General features: G+C 45.3%; 6 protein-coding genes across 6 annotated transcripts in view; 2 read left to right on the forward strand and 4 right to left on the reverse strand.

Moving 5' to 3' along the window:
- LOC128298769 (ATP synthase subunit beta, mitochondrial-like) overlaps window positions 1–610 on the reverse strand; it is a 2,397-nt gene extending 1,787 nt beyond the window's left edge. Inside the window, exons 1-2 of the mRNA XM_053034551.1 lie at window positions 595–610; window positions 1–470 (exon numbers count right to left, since the gene is read on the reverse strand). The exon at window positions 1–470 is cut by the window's left edge and continues 1,787 nt beyond it. Coding sequence (XP_052890511.1) covers window positions 1–395 — 395 coding nt within the window. The 5' untranslated portion in view covers window positions 396–470; window positions 595–610. The remainder of the gene's footprint in view (window positions 471–594) is intronic.
- A 524-nt stretch (window positions 611–1,134) lies between these two features.
- Window positions 1,135–2,533, forward strand: LOC128310795 (peptide chain release factor 1-like, mitochondrial). The gene has a single exon (XM_053047516.1). It carries the CDS (start codon window positions 1,249–1,251, stop codon window positions 2,467–2,469), a length of 1,221 nt encoding a protein of 406 aa, XP_052903476.1. The 5' UTR covers window positions 1,135–1,248; the 3' UTR covers window positions 2,470–2,533.
- Window positions 2,534–2,544: 11 nt separating this feature from the next.
- Window positions 2,545–3,363, reverse strand: LOC128310796 (exosome complex component RRP41). Its single transcript, XM_053047517.1, has one exon. It carries the CDS (start codon window positions 3,295–3,297, stop codon window positions 2,554–2,556), a length of 744 nt encoding a protein of 247 aa, XP_052903477.1. The 5' UTR covers window positions 3,298–3,363; the 3' UTR covers window positions 2,545–2,553.
- Window positions 3,364–3,955: 592 nt separating this feature from the next.
- LOC128298108 (interaptin) lies at window positions 3,956–8,885 on the reverse strand. The gene is made up of 4 exons (XM_053033843.1): window positions 8,769–8,885; window positions 4,491–6,892; window positions 4,280–4,426; window positions 3,956–4,204 (listed from the first exon to the last, which is right to left on the reverse strand). Exons 1-4 carry the CDS (start codon window positions 8,821–8,823, stop codon window positions 3,956–3,958), a joined length of 2,853 nt encoding a protein of 950 aa, XP_052889803.1. The 5' UTR covers window positions 8,824–8,885.
- A 2,439-nt stretch (window positions 8,886–11,324) lies between these two features.
- LOC128298184 (trafficking protein particle complex subunit 5) lies at window positions 11,325–12,183 on the reverse strand. Its single transcript, XM_053033929.1, has 4 exons — window positions 11,971–12,183; window positions 11,776–11,902; window positions 11,530–11,712; window positions 11,325–11,449 (listed from the first exon to the last, which is right to left on the reverse strand). The coding sequence occupies exons 1-4, from the start codon at window positions 12,138–12,140 to the stop codon at window positions 11,351–11,353; spliced, it is 579 nt and encodes a 192-aa protein (XP_052889889.1). The 5' UTR covers window positions 12,141–12,183; the 3' UTR covers window positions 11,325–11,350.
- Window positions 12,184–12,504: 321 nt separating this feature from the next.
- Window positions 12,505–13,784, forward strand: LOC128297349 (probable DNA-directed RNA polymerase I subunit RPA43). Its single transcript, XM_053032976.1, has one exon. The coding sequence runs from the start codon at window positions 12,576–12,578 to the stop codon at window positions 13,764–13,766; it is 1,191 nt and encodes a 396-aa protein (XP_052888936.1). The 5' UTR covers window positions 12,505–12,575; the 3' UTR covers window positions 13,767–13,784.
- The last annotated feature ends 2,087 nt before the right edge of the window (window positions 13,785–15,871 follow it).

Consider the following 15,871-nt stretch of genomic DNA (forward strand, 5'->3'; position numbering starts at 1 on the left):
CCGCGCTCATCGATCGGCTCTCCGATCACGTTGATGATACGGCCGAGCGTTTCCGCACCCACCGGAATACGGATGGGCGATCCCGTGTCGAGGACGCGCTGTCCACGCACCAGACCCTCCGTACCGTCCATAGCGATGGTGCGCACGGTGTTCTCTCCCAGATGTTGCGCAACCTCCAGCACCAGCCGGGCGCTGCGGCCCTGCACTTCCAGCGCATTCAGAATCGGCGGCAGCTGCTCGTCGAACTGCACATCCACGACGGCACCGATGACGGCCACAACCTTGCCCTGTGCTCCAGCGGCGGCGTTAGCCGCTGCCTTAGCCGCGTACGACCGGGCCATAATCTGGTCGGCCCGGATCGCCGCGGACATGAGCGTTTTCATCGAGGAAAACATCTCTTTTCTCGAATGTCACACCCTTGTCGCCCGGATTTATGTTCTTTTCTCGGTTCCGCTGGTACGAACGGGCGGCTGGAAAAAAGAAAAACCGGCAAATTAGCACCGAATTCCGCACTACACTGTTATCTAACAAGATGGTGGCCGGGATGAAAAAGGTGGTTATGTAAAACCTAACCTGCCTTTGCGAACGACGTACCTACTCGAAGAAAATTAAAAGAGAGAATAACGAAAGAAATGGACCCAACCCCCTCGGTATAAACGTCACGGCCGATGTGGAATCGAAGTGGCCCCGAACTTGGCACGAAGTTTGAACGTTCGAACATTCAACCCAAATTATTGCAGTTTCGAAATAGAACCTCACCGAAACTGCTGCACATTTTATTAAACATTTTCAAATATTTAGTAGAAGTAATATGGAATTTTGATAGATTTAAATACTAACCTTGCTATGAAGACACTGCATATAATATTAGTTCATTATTTAAGGATCATTCAAACACGCCGACATCGAGTTTTTTAACATAAAACGAATCTTGCCATGTGTGAAACACATTTGTTCTTCCATATTCCATCCCTTGAAGACTATTCAAGGCGTGCAGACATGAAATTATCGCGAAAAATTGATAATTTATCTATTTATTGAAACATTTTTCCATTGAAAACACCACTACAGCATTCAAACAGAGAATGAAAACATTTTCCCAAACGTCATTCAAGGAAAAGGGGAAAATACGAGCCGAAAGAACGTAAACAATTGCGGCAAATTTTCATAACGAGCAATTGAAAAATATTTACTCGCACGTGATAATCGATCAAAACCGTGATCAGGCCTGGTAGTGATCTAGTGATAATGTTTTTTAGCCGATTGTCACGAATAGTTCTCACAGGAAGCAAATTTTCCAGCGCGATAAAATGTTACCGGCCCTGTGCAATCCCTCTGTCAAGAAATCTTTGCCAGGCGGCTAGCCTGAACGGACCACTATTTCAAATATCCGACGATAGGATACAGAAATATTTGGAACGGTTGCGCCTGGAATATTACGGTCTGAAAGTTCAGGAACAACGCACGAAAAAAGACGTTCACCGAATGTTGCTACTCTCCAACGTGGTGGAAATGTACGAACAGCGCAAGATTATCGTTGATAACTTAAGCTCGCTCAAAGAGCTGAAGGATGACAAAGATGATGAGATGGTGCAATTGTTGAAAGAAGAACGCGAAGCATACGGAAGCATTCTGCTCCGATTGGACAATGAAATTCTGGACGGTATTCTATCGATGGACGATGAGGAAGATTACGGTTCGCTCATAATGGAAGTAACGGCGGGTGTCGGTGGACAGGAAGCGATGCTTTTTGCCAGCGAACTGTTCGACATGTACTGCGGGTACGTGGAGTATAAGGGCTGGGAGGTGGAAATGCTCCAATCGGAAGATACGGACATTGGAGGAACGAGACATGCGACCACGATCATCACTGGTCCGGATGCGTATCGCTATCTCAAGCATGAAGGAGGTGTTCATCGTGTGCAACGAATTCCGGCGACGGAAAAATCCGGCCGCATTCATACTAGCACCGTCACGGTGGCCATTATTCCCCGGCCAGATGACTTTCAGGTGGACCTTAAGGAGAAGGACCTAAAGATTGAAACGAAGCGTGCCAGCGGTGCAGGAGGACAGCACGTTAACACGACGGACAGTGCGGTGCGGATCGTTCATTTACCGACGGGTATTGCCGTCGAGTGTCAGACAGAGCGATCGCAGCAGAAAAATCGTGAAATTGCAAGACAGAAACTGATCGCTAAACTGATGCAAAACGAACTGGAAGCGAGATTCAGCAGCACTCAAGCCCTCAAGAAGTCACAAGTCGGCCAAAGTCTTCGCAACGAGAAGATTCGAACGTACAACTACAACCAGGACCGCATCACGGACCACCGAATAGAAGGCGGTACTGCACACAATCTGAAGGGATTCCTGGAGGGTGGCGAACAGTTGGATGACATGATTGAAAAGTTACGACGCTCGCAGCGCCGCAAGCAGCTGATGGACATCATCAATAGAGAGTTTGAACCGTGATGCTGTATGTGCTACCATTTACACCTAGTCGCCTTAATGAAGTAGAATCCGAATAATAACACACTGATAACTGTATGTAGTTCTTTATTTACTAACGTGGCCCCAACCTCCTGCCTGTCCGAGATACGTAACGTGCTCACGCACAGTCTGATCGATTACGTTCTGTACCTCGCGGCATCCTTTCAGGGCTGTTTCCAACACCTTTGGCAGATGATCCAGATGGAACCGCTGGGACATTTCCATGAAGGCAATTTTTCCACTACTAGGTAATGATGCGACCGTAAGCGTAGGACCGCCGCTTGTTTCCTCGAGATGGGACACATCCATTAGTGGGACGTTACCGTTCGCGAGCGATGCCGTACAAGCGCACACGTACTCCTTTAAACAAATTCCCGCATCGACCAGTGCCAGAGTGGCCGCATTTACCGATGCGCAATAGTTTCCACCGTCGGCCTGCAGTACCTCGATGTAAACATCGATCTGTGACCGTGGGTAAAGTTCTGTTTTGATCGATGCACTTAACGCTTGCTTCAAGTGTATCGTCATCTCTTGCGATTTACGATCCCCTCGGGGTCTTTTCTTGCGTTCACCGGTAGAAAATGTGGCCATACTGTACTGGCAATTGACGATCACTTCCTCGAAGTTGGCCTTCTTCGACGATGCTTGATGGGGACCATACACAGCAGCAAGAACCTTTGTGTTGCCTTGCTCGACGTACGCGCTACCGTCCGGTTGACTAAACACACCCATTTTGCACCTTATTTGGCGAAGTTCGTTTGCACGCCGGCCATCCAATCGAAGGCCCTGATCCGATAAGAGTTCCATCATACGCACGAATTAGCTGGGGAATGCAGCAACGGAACACACCGGCGTTTTACAGCGAGTACGCGACTTTTTTATTTGTTTACAGACCTTTGACAGCTCTCCATCCGCATGTACTGAGCACAGTGGGATATGGTCAAACGGTCAAAAAATATAAATGATTGAACACGAAAAATGTCAGCATAAACATACTGCTGGGTTTGAAAATTTAAATTAACTTACGGAAAGAAATCAACATACAAAAGGAGTCCTCACTTTCCTTAAAGTGTACATTTTATTACATTCATAGCACAGATACTCCCCAACATTTTATAATCGCTTTCTTTCACGTTACATCCTCAAAGTAGAACCAATCGCTCAACATTTTTCATTAAATTTTCTGATTTATTCTTCACACGCATCGAGCATGGGAAGGAATTATGGTCATGTTCCATCGGACGCTTGTGCATTCGTGAAGGAGATTAGGAAATGGATGAACAGGATGAATAAATAATTTAAAATTTACATCTTCAGTGAACTATATTCTTTGCCTCAACTACCAGACGATAAGATGTGGCAGTAGTCCACATTTCAATTGCCTCAAACGTTTTCTAGGAAACCTGACCATCCGTAATCGTTGTTCAACCGGCAGTGGCCGGTGGCAGATCACGTGATTCGATCACAATTAGTTGTTCCGCGTCCGCAGCACGTTCGACCGTGGACTGAACACACCGACCTGGGCCGGTGAGCAATTCTCCTTGCCGGGGTACGGCGATACGATCAGCTTCTTCGGCGTTTTTGGACTGGCCGTAGCCGAAAGGTACTTCATCGATCCGTTCAGCTTCTGTGGCGAATCAAACGAGGAAAGCTGCTGTTGTAGGGTTTGGATTGTGTTTTCCTGCTTCTTGTTCAGCTCCTGTAATTTGGCAATTTTCTGTAAAAAAGAAAAGAAAAACCATGATGAGCAAACTCGTCCGTACCGGGGAGATATTGAGCCAGTTAGACGTACCGCTTTGAGCTGCTGCTGATCCTTATTGCATTCCAGGTTCTTCATCTTCTGTCGGTTGTTCTGGTTTTCCAGCAGTTCCGTATATTTATCCGATGTTTCTTTGGCGAATTCTTCCACTATGCGAGGCTTTTCTTCCGTTTCCTTTAGCTGCAGGAAAAGAAGGAGATATGCGTTAAAAAAGATTCTAGAAAGCTTTAAACACACAACGAACCTTATCGACAATTTCCGTCCCGTTTTGGTCGTGGCCACTTTCGATGATTTCCTGAATCGTACCGAGAGTGTCCTTGTCCGACATACCCTCCTGCTCCAGCTGGTTGATGATGTTTTCGATCAAAAAGTTCGGCACCAATCGCTCATCATCGTCCGCGTCGGTGTGGCTGTTGCACTGGAGCTCGGGCGAAGGCTGTGGCACTCGACTCTCGCCCTGATTGTACTTCTCGAACTGTTCACACTTAAACCGGATCGTCATGTTCTCCAGCTTGATGTTCTTGTTTTCGTTCTCCAGCTCAAAGATCTTCTTATCCTTCGTGTCAAGCTCGATCCGTGCCAGCTCGATGCCGTTGGCAAACTCGTCCAACAGCGCCTTCAGATCCTGGATGTACGCCTCCCGGGCATCGTACTTCTTCTTCAGCTCCTCGTACATCTCCAGATAGCGGCCCATGCTCTGTTCCATACGGTCGCTAAACAGTTTGCCAATCTGCGACACCGTCAGAATAGCGTCCTCCTCCGAATTCATCAGCTTCTCGAACACCTCATTCTTTTCGCGCATCTCCTTCTCCAGCAGGCTGGAAGATGCATGCAGCGCACCGAGAACTCGCTGATATTCGGTCACCTCCTCCCGCAGCTTGTTGTTGGCCGTTTCAATCTCCGTCTTGCTACGCACAACTTGCTCCAGTTCTGCCTTAAGCAACTCCACATCACCGTCCGACTTTTTGAGCCGCTCCATCAAGATGTTGACCGTGGAGCGGGTGTTATTTAGCGTCAGCTGATAGTTGTACTTCTCCGTCTTCAGTCGCGAACATTCCAATGACAAATCGCGAACTTCTGTTTCCAGCTCGTCCCGCGACTTTGCGCCCGGTTCCAGCTCCACCTGCAGCCGGCGCTCCAACTCTGCGATCTTATTCTCGTTGTCCTTGATCACCTCGTTGGACGCTTCCCATAGTGTGCGCAGATCGCGCTTCTCGAACTCACTCTGCATGATTTCCGTCTCGGCAATCTTCTGGCACTTGTCCAGCTCCTTCTGCCAGTGCATCTTTTCACTCGCGAGCGCTGCCGAGATCGAGCTCTGGATCGAGAGTTCCAGCCCCTTCACGCGCTCCTCGTTCTGGATGTCTGCGATGCGGATCTTTTCCTCCGCCTGCTCGCCGATACGTTCGATCTCGCGTTGTTGTTCCTTCTCCAGCCGTTTCATGCGGTCCGAGTGTTCCTTGACAAGCTTCGACTTTTCCAACACGAAGATCGATTCACATTCCTTGATCTTCATCTCGTTTAGCTCGGTCATGGTGGCGAGCTGTGCCTCATGCTTTTTGCACAACGCCGTCAGCTCTTGGTTCAGCTCGTTCCGGATATCGTTGCGCATGTCGTCCATCTCGAACTGACGCTCGTTCAGCTCCTCCTGCATACCCGCCACGATGGCATTCTTTTCCGCCAGCACGGTCAGCAGACGGGCGTTCTCTTGCTTAAGCTGATCGATCTCCCGGATCGTGTTGCGGCCTTCCTCCACGTACCGCATCATGTCCTCCTCGGCCTGTGTCTTCAGGTACTTCACTTGCTCCTTCAGATCACGGCCCTCAATCACGAGCTCATTTAACCCCTCCTCCATCAGCTTGATCTCGTCGGTTTTGCGCTGCAACTCCATGTCGTGCGCCTCCAGGATTTCACGCAGTGCAACCATTTCCTCGTTCAGGAAATGATTCTCACCCTCGGTCACGTCGTAATCGTTCTGCAGCATCCGGTGCACGCAGAGCAGCTCGTCATACCGGATCTCCAGCTCCGTCTTGGAGTCATGCATATCGCACAGCTGCCGTTCGTAGCTTTGGTGCAAGTTCCGGATCTCCTGCTCGTACTCTTTCACCTTCTCCAGGCAGCCCTCCGTAATGTGCTGCAACAGTTCGTCCGCCTTGCTGATGCTGGTCAACTCGCGTTCCAGCAGTACGATCTGGTTGTCCTTTGCTGCCAGCAAGCTCATCCGTTCCAGTTCCGCGCGCTGATGCTCGGCCCGGAGCTCTTGCACCGTTGCCTTCAGCTGCTCATTCTCTTCCCGCGCCTTTCCGAGTGCTTCTTTGTTAACGTCGATCTTGTTGTAGAGTTGCACGATCGGAGGTACCTTCCCAGTGCCATCGGATGGCTTATCGGTGGCCGCTTCTGTAGTCGCTGCTAGACGGTTTGCCTTTTCTTCCTTGGCGGAAGCTTTCTTGGGCGTCAGGTCGGAGATGTGCTTAAACTTCAGGCGACGCGGTAGTGATGGCGTACGGAAAAGGCTCAGTGCGCTTTTCGTTGTCTTGATCGACTCCGCATCCATACTGCCACCGATCTTGATTTTGTCCTCCTTTTTCGACTTTTTCGGGAGCTCCTTCTCTTTTGGTTCAGCAAAAGCTGAAGGAGATGAAACGGCTGTAAGTTAAAGTTGGGAGACGAAAATAAAGCGTCATTAGAAGCGTTGATTAAATCTTCTAAAAATATCGAACAAAAACCCATCGCTCAGGTTCATTCTCGCATTCGCTGTAAGACAACCCGTCTTCGAACCTCCACTAGACAACCCGCTGCGTTTAGGCATTCATTCAAACGGCAGACGTTTGTAACCACTTGGGTGTCCCCTTTTCTTAAGTCGGTTTAAAGCTCGTGCGCAGTCCTTATCTTCCCCGAATCCGTCTGCCCAATGTTTGGACAGATGGCTGCATGTCACGCACCAGCAAGCAGTAGCTCATATCTTTCGACACTTGGTGGACGGGTTCTTGCTGTGGGCGCTTCCCAACAAAGCTAACAATACCAATTGCAGCTTGCCTTTCTTGTCCTGGCGGTGGTTAGACAAGCAGAGAAAACGTTAAAAAAATCCATAATGTCCGCATGCTTCCTGTACATTGTTCCTATGCTACAGAATGCACGATTCGTCTCAGCGAGAAAATGTATTAAACTCGCATAAGAAACACATCGGATATGTGAAGAAAAAAATATTGTTACAAAGAAACAACATTGGAGTACCCAAAATGTGACACTCCTTGTCCTCGCTAGAGGAATGATTAATTAAAAACTCATTCGAAACGTATGCCACCAACAGGAGAAGATGGAATTCTTGCTCCTGCAAGCATGGTGCATTCGGTCCACTCGTCCCCGAACAAGCCGTCCATTAATCATACGCATGAGCGAGCAGAACGTGGCGTGACGCGGTGCGTCAATTCTCAAACCCCCGAAGAAAGGTGTACATTACCTCTTTGAACATTCGTTCGTTTGCTTCCATTTTAATAGCACCTTCCAGGATGAAAATAAAAGACAGTTTCTAAAGGTGTGTCTGGTTTGAAAAGGGTGTCCAACAACAGAAAAAAGGGACAGCTCTTTCCGGAAATGCTTCCGAGGCATCTAATTACTAATAATTACTTACACGGCGCACGTGGTCCGTACGAATCCGTTTCCGTTAACGGTCATCTTGTGCCTGAGGTTAGGGGATACGGTTTTGTTGTGGGGAGAATGATTTTTTATTAAATACATTCCACGCACCGACAGCAAGTAATGTGGTGAGATTGAAAGATAATAGTCGCGTGGTCAGAAAGCGTTAACCGTAGTGATGGGAAGTCCGGAGTGGATTCATGAACTTCACGAGAATGCAGATAGAATGCGCGTGCTCATACGGACACACGCCATGCGTGTGTGGGGGGTTTGAAATAAAACCACTTTCGCGTCATGCACCTGCGTGCCCCTTGTTGGTCATTTTTGTGACCTAATCTATCAGCTCATAATGGTCATACTCGTGTAAATTTTAAGATTTTAAACAAAACATTTGTTCTCAGCTAAAAATTCCTTCGCACAGAAGGAAGACCCGATGGCGTTTTGCGCGGGAAATAGCATTCACATACTTTCTCACGATCGTACGACGGTACTCACGGCACACCAGCAATTCGAACCCTCTTTCTGCCCCTATAGACCCAGTGAAACGTAATCGAGCGGAATTTCACGACAAACCAAAATCCACTCGGGAGCCTTTACGGACGAGAGCCAACAATCGTTACGGTTGACTAGGGGAAACTCGTCAAAGAACAGTTTCCGTTACCAAGGGGACGCAATTTTCTCACGCAATATCCGGCAAGCGCAACGCGCATAGGGCAGGAAGTTAAGGCTCTAATAAAACTCAAGTCAGAGAGAAACAATGGGAGCGAAGGGAATGCAACTAGAATGCATTAGAAATAGTGGTGAGGCTTGGGAAGGAACATCTTGAACCCGTTGGATTGTCCGAAAGTAAAAGAGTCATAAAGGTGAAATTGAATTCGACACTTACCTGGCACATCGTTGAATCTCTTCAGCTTCGCCTTCGAGAACGACATTTTCAACATTTATATAGAGTGTTGGGGATAAACCGGGGGGTTATAAACGAAATCAAACAGACAAACAAAACAGACAAACAAACAGAAAATCCACAGAAACACTTGCAAGCTGTGAGCTCAAACAATCCGCCAAAAGATATGTTAACTTGAATAAACCTTTACGGCAACTTTATGGAACGAACTTTAACAGTGGATCAGATTTGTTTTGTACATAACGCGCGTAGTAGCTGTCTGCACATATCGTTTTGCGCTTTGGAGGAGTTTTTTACGCACTCGTACTGATCGGACTGTGATTAGCTATCAAGTAGATTGTTACAGACTCGCTTGTTCTCAACAGTGCACAACATTTAATCACATAGTTCCGTGCCGTTTTCGTGCTATGCTAACAGATTTATATGTCCCTTTCCGTTTCATTAAGCCAACGAACCACACAAACTCAAACACCTAACTAAAGCTGAAGTCCGAAAAAAAAAACAATAATCGTTTGGAGTGAAACTTTGCCTAACCGACGCCTGGCGATGCGTTCCTGACCGTGGTTCCGTTACGAATAAATTGGTACTGGCCCTCATCGAAACAGAACACAAACGGCAACGGTCTCGTCGGTTGCACACAAGCACTGCGGGCTGTTTTAGGGACTGTTAGCCCTTCACGCACACACCCATACAGTCTCCCGTATGTACATCGGTACGGACCACAAGCGGGTATGCGCGCGAGGGAATCGAGAACCCCTTTCCTTCGTACACAAAAACACAAAGCAGAAGGAAGAAACGTGCAAACAGTCAGGACATCTTTTTCTTGGCGCGTGTCGTAAAGAAATCCCGTACAGGAGGCAGAAATAGGGGAACCGTTTCCTTGCAGGACTTTCGATTTGCTGCGCACTGTTTGCCGTTGGCGGGCTTTTGAAAGCCGTTAGGAGATGATCGTTAGTGCGCCGGTAGCGTGTCGAAGGGACGATTGCGTAGCATAGGTGAAGTTGTGTAAATCAATGATTATGAGCCGGTGCGCTCATTTCCGAAAACATCTGCGTCAAAAGCCTTGAACGAAAATAGTTTGATAAAACAGGAAATGTAGAATGTGAGATCAGATAATTTTGTTACAGTAAGGCCATAATATGAAAATTCTAACATACACAAAAGCAGATTAGAAATCAATATTTTAAGTGAGTTCAGGTGTTACAAATAGTAGCTTGAATTTCGTTCCTCTAAATGAATTATAAATATCATTTAACTTTGGTAATTGAAATTGATTAAGGCAACCTTGGTACCTTTCTATCAATCCCGTAACCGAAACAGGCGGATTTCATTTTCCAAAAGCAGTTCGACGTGTGTACAAAAACATATTGCTTAAACATAAATCACTTCTTCCATTCAATATCCTTAGTTTGCCGTCTCGGTGAATGCAATTGCAAGGCGACATTTCGCTTTTGAATCTTGCAGTTGAAGTACAACTACAGCTGCCCTTACATTTTGGAGGGAAACCGTTTTGTTCGGCTAGCCTTACCCGCGGTGTCTTTCTGTTAGGTCCCTTCCCGGGTACTCTTTAAAAGACGGCAGGAATCCAACCGCACACGGTCCAAGCATAAGGAGAGGCGCATAGAAAGGAAGTCGAGATCCCTATTGCCTTCGGTACCTTATGTACTTCATAGGTACAATCAGCTGGTTTTTGCTTTCGTACGCAATTCTTTAGACTCGTCCGTACACAAGAAGGACACCGTAAAGGAAATGAAGGTGAAGGCGAAGAGTGTGTGAAACAAACTAGGGAAAAAATAAAGAGAAAATGAAATTGAACAAATAAATTAAAGAAACCGGATGGATGCATTGCCTGCCACACAGGATCAGGCTGCATAAGCGAAAAGGGATAAGAATGTTGGAATGTCTCAAGAATGGGAGGAAGATTAAAAATATTGCAAAGACACCGGTACCACGGTTATTGGGATGCAAATTTGCGATCATCCGGACGGTCCTGTCAACGATTATGGTAATTTCATGTGGTGAACCAGTAGTGCCGATCTAAATAGCTTAGGCCCGCAGTTCGCCGACAGATTTGAACCGTTGGAAGAAGAACCCAAACTGTCCCGAAGTGTGTAGCGTTAGTATTAGAAATATGGCTTGGTTGAAATGCGCATATATTTTTCCACAATATCCGCATTTTCTTTTCAATAACGTAAATCAGTTTGCTCATGGGGAGAAACAGAGATTATGTTGACCTTTTTTTTTGGGAAATGTAATATTATTACTTTACTGCTTAGAAATACTCCATATATAAAGTTATGGTCAGCGCTGTACTGTTTGAACGAACGGAAAGAGATGAAAGATCAGTCGACGGATCAATCCATACGATCACTAGAACATTATTAACATATTCGTTTCCATAAATCAGCTATGTTCTATACAAATGTTGTAGGATAATATTAAAAATTAATATTTCCGATTTTCCTAGCTTGAAAACCGTCTCGAAATCGAACGAAAGGGAATATTTCTTTCATATAAAAACCATTTTTTACCTATTGTGCGCGATATATGGATTAACTACTTATTTATTTGTCTTCCAACTGCTTGTCTCTGCTGATAACATGGTCTTCAAACTTCACCATATACGTGGTGCCCTTGTGCCAGTGGGCGGAAACCTGGCATGTCTAGGAAAGACAAAAAAACAAGAAAATAATTCAACTCGAATTTACCATTGTGAAGAGTAGTTTTGGTAACGATTACTCACAAAGCCACAGTTTGATAAAACTGCCTGCACAATACCGGCCACAAAGACGGCACAGTTCAGTGAGCCCTTATCCTTTGGCACGCTTATAAACTTATTGACAAGCGGTTCCTTTTCGATAATATAGTAGGTGCATTCGTCATCGGTAGCGTGTTCCAGCTTGTCAGCCTCTTTGCCGAAAAGAGTCTGGAAGAAAAAGACGCAAATAATTAATTAACCATAACATAAAACATACTTGCTGATGCGTACCTTCCATAGAGTAGTTTTAATAAACAGTAGCATATTGATCAGTTTGGTCTCTCGTTTGGAGTTTCGTTCGCGGACGAAATATAAATCAATTATACGACATCCCACATCCTTGCCCATATCGTGCAACCTTCAAAAGAAATGGGAAAGCATTATTTAACGCATCAATAGCGTCCAGAACCGTAAATCTTGCATTACTTCGTCTGCAAATCGGGAATGGTGCTGACACGACTCTGTGAATACTGGACCAGTTCGGAGAACAGCAGAGCATAGCAACTCAAAGATACTTCTCCTTTTCCGCGGCTTAACGGCTTATCCAGGATGCTCGCTTTGGGGCGGGTGGAAAGATTAAGATTAATCTTTTCCATATTCTAGTCCGTGCAACCTGTTTTCTGCGATGGTTGTTTTTTTCCTACTGTTTCTATTTGTTTACATGTTTGGTCCTAGCTGTCATCGAAACAGCTGCGCGAGTCAGGCTACAGGGTGGTAAACAAATTACATGTTTAATGTAATTTGAATACTCGGAGTTCCTTACAAATATACTATTAAAACACAAAGTAATAATTAATCTATTATATAAAACATAGACAAACTGCATAGAACCAAGCAAAACTAAGTTTTTATTCTATCCAACTCTTACTAAAACTGATGGTTGAAACATTTCAACAAACTGTCATTCAAACGTCTGATCGTGCTGCACCAAACGTTAGCTCGTTTGACACCAGGACTTCACAAACCATAATATCAACATTACCACGCTTATTCGTACGGGATACGGCAAAGTGTCCTAATTTTCGATCACCATGCACAGGACAACGATAGCTAAGTACACAAAATTTTCCGCCGATGAGCTACAGAAATCACTCTCCGATCCACTATCCTGCGTGGCCGCGGTACAGTTAAACGAAATCCTTAGCCTGCGACCGCGTGACTGCGAGCACATTGTCAAGGGTGTACGGCGCTGCGTGACTGACAAGATCGGCCGGTACCATTCGAAGGTGAACGGTATCGTGCTGGGCTATGCGAAAATTCGCATTGATAATGCACTCTCAGCATTACGGTTGGACAGTCCGTTCCTGCACGTGCGGGCCACCATTGATTATTACGTCTTCCAGCCACAGATAGGCTCAACATTGCGTGGTACGGTAAACTACGTCTCGAAGCAGTTCGTCAGTGCCATGATCTACCGGGTGTTCAATGTGACGGTCAAGCTGGGCAAATCCAACAACCAACAGGAAACAGTTAAGAAGGGATCGGATATTGCGTTTATCGTAAAGTCATGCGATATGAAGAGTGAAATACCGGTCATCGAGGGTGAGCTCATCGTGAACGGTGTAATACCGACACGTATCAAGCTGGAACCGGGCACAGAAAACAGCAAGAGCTTAGACAGCGCCGATGGCGCAGAAGCGGAAGAGAACGGCACTGTGGAGTCAGAAACCATAGACAGTACGCTGCCGGTAGTAAAGCACGAACCGAAAACAAGTAAAACGAAGAAAACTAAAAAGGAGAAAGAACCAGAAAAGACTACGATTGTAAGTAATGGTACAGGATCTGCACAGCTCGATGCTACAGATTCTTCCGATGAATCGGACGACGAAAAAAGTCTTCTTATTAAGTCACTTATGAGCGAAGTGTTTGGTGATGAATTTATGGCCGGAAGCAGCAAAAAACAAAAAAAGAAAAAGAAAAAATCATCTAGAAAGAAATCAACAGATGAGCCGGTTCGGATTAAGCAAGAACCGATATCGTCGGATGAAGAGGTAGCTTCGGAATCTGGGCAGAATTCTAGTACGTCCAACTTCGGGACCGGTCTATCGAATGGGAAGAATGGGCTGACGAACGGTAGATCAACATTATCGTTGCATAAGGATCAGCCAGAAATAACGGAGAAAAGGCGCAAGATCCAGATCGATCATAATGCTACGATAGCTCACATCAAAACGGAACCAACTGAAAGTAAAAAGAAAAAGAAGAAAAATCCCAATAAATAATAGAACCGAAAGTTTTCCCTCATAACTGAAGGTATATTTTTTCATTCAAATACCTGCTAGCAGATCTATATCACATATCAAGGCCCAGGACCTCTCTAAAAAAAGAGATGGCTTTTCTTAAAACCATTCAACTTCCTGGAACATGGGAAAAGTAAGTGAGACGGAGTTTTGTCATTCCGGCAAGGAATTTTAAAATGCTCACAACGATCTTTGGCGAGATCTCTATCTTACAACTACTTGAATCCGCTGTGCTCTAGATGTGCTGATTATGGCAAGATAATGACACCGGTCGACCCAGCTCGTGAAGTCGTTTTAAGTCGTCCACGTGGACAAAAGAGGGGTTATATTGAATTGGCGGATGTCGGCGCTTGACCGCGAGCGCTATAACAGCCCAAGTTCGTGACACAACAATAATACCAATAATCAAACAAAGCGGTTTGTTTGCCATATGTCTAAGCTAAATTTAAAACGTTTTGAATATATGTCATAACTGGCGAACAATCATTGGTAACGCTATATAAAGAAATTACGTTGATTCGTTACGAACATCGTCGTGAGTTAAAACGTTTCGTTCTTAATGTTCTTATGATCGTATTTTCATCTTTCATAATTTATTAGAATTATAAATATTTGCTTTTTACAAATATCGTTTCCTCTTTCATTTGTTCCTTTTTTCTCTCTTATTTTGTTCTGTGCTTCCGCCACCGTATGACGCGTGTGTTGTGTTGTGCCATGTTTGTAACGTGGCGCCAATCCCAAAATCCAATCAACACCGCTGCAGCACGCTTTCTTCACCACGCTGAACCTGTTGTAATGGCTTCTGTTTACGCTCCATTTGCCCTTTAATATGGTCGCGAGGGTTTGCACCTGTCTGCCTTGCGGCGGTTATAGCCATGTTTCCTCCTCATCACTCTCTATCCTCCTAGCCCACTCACGGGATTGAGTTCTTGTTTTTAATATTGTTGTCAATATATATATATATAAGTATATATATATATTTATGTATATTTGCATATATTTATAATGCGGAGCGCGCTTAATGGCTTTCATGGCCCGGCGCTCGGTGGATGCATTTTGTTCGGAAAAGAAATCAATTGAAAAAAATCCTCAAATTCCAATTCGTTTCTATTACAATTACACATCGTCGTTTGATGCTGCACTCTGGGTTTTTGTTATTTTATTATTTTATTTTATTTTTTCTCTTTGCCACCCACCCTCAACCCCACAGCATCCAGGTTTCGAGCCGATCGGTTTCCGACCGGTCCATTATCCATCGTTTCTTTTCGTCCTTTTACTTCGTTCTATACTAACGGATAGTAAGCTTCTAGTTTTAGATGATTAAGTAGCTGCAAAATGGCAAATGAAGAAGTGTACTTGTGGTTGGCATCCATAATGGCGGACAGTGCCGTGTCTGTCGCTCTAGCATCCTATCCCAGAATGGTGGAGAACTGTACGAAAGGTTTACTTTTTTTAAAGGTAAACTAACGCCCACACTCCCGCGCTCGATACAGTCGCCAAACTAATGACACGGTACCGGTATTCATTCGCCCGTTTCAATATGCCCAAATGCCATGGTTTGCGTTCTACTCCGATCGTACTTTTGTTTCATAGTTCCCGACCGGTGGACACATTAGTCTTTTAGCTAGCAGAACTAAATGTTCAAATTTTGTTTGTCTTCTCTATGTTTTGTTTTGCTCTGCCGTAGCACCTGCGCTACACTTATTACACATTTGTATTTTGGTTTTTTGTGTTTTGTTTTTCGGGATCTTCCACGGTCCGGATACCACAGTAAAACATGAATATTTGAATAAGAATACATACATTATGTATCACGTGACTTGATCGCGCGCTCGTCTTTATATTGTTTTTCCGGCACACGGTCGCGTGGGCAAGATGTTTTCTTATCCGGGCTGTACCGGCCGTTTTGTATGAATGGAATTTGTATGGTGCTGCTGTTGTATGATTCATTCGGTTGCGATTGTGCGTTCACCGGATGTGTGACGCTCTGCAAGAGCTTGTTGTTTTATCTCCCTTGTTTAGGTTTATGTTATCTACTTTATATATATTTGCACGCATATATATATAATCTTTTGTCACCATCAGCT

This window comes from Anopheles moucheti, chromosome 2, assembly GCF_943734755.1.
Source record: "Anopheles moucheti chromosome 2, idAnoMoucSN_F20_07, whole genome shotgun sequence".
In the NCBI taxonomy this organism is placed as follows: domain Eukaryota; kingdom Metazoa; phylum Arthropoda; class Insecta; order Diptera; family Culicidae; genus Anopheles; species Anopheles moucheti.

Coding starts and splice junctions, on each gene's coding strand:
- LOC128310795 (XM_053047516.1), top strand. CDS start 1,249: ATGTTTTTTAGCCGATTGTCACGAATAGTTCTCACAGGAAGCAAATTT.
- LOC128310796 (XM_053047517.1), bottom strand. CDS start 3,297: ATGATGGAACTCTTATCGGATCAGGGCCTTCGATTGGATGGCCGGCGT.
- LOC128298108 (XM_053033843.1), bottom strand. CDS start 8,823: ATGTTGAAAATGTCGTTCTCGAAGGCGAAGCTGAAGAGATTCAACGAT. Junction 6,893..8,768: donor GAGATTCAACGATGTGCCAG/GTAAGTGTCGAA, acceptor TTTAACTTACAG/CCGTTTCATCTCCTTCAGCT. Junction 4,205..4,279: donor ATCAGCAGCAGCTCAAAGCG/GTACGTCTAACT, acceptor TCTTTTTTACAG/AAAATTGCCAAATTACAGGA.
- LOC128298184 (XM_053033929.1), bottom strand. CDS start 12,140: ATGGAAAAGATTAATCTTAATCTTTCCACCCGCCCCAAAGCGAGCATC. Junction 11,903..11,970: donor ATTCCCGATTTGCAGACGAA/GTAATGCAAGAT, acceptor TTTCTTTTGAAG/GTTGCACGATATGGGCAAGG. Junction 11,450..11,529: donor TTTTATCAAACTGTGGCTTT/GTGAGTAATCGT, acceptor TGTCTTTCCTAG/ACATGCCAGGTTTCCGCCCA.
- LOC128297349 (XM_053032976.1), top strand. CDS start 12,576: ATGCACAGGACAACGATAGCTAAGTACACAAAATTTTCCGCCGATGAG.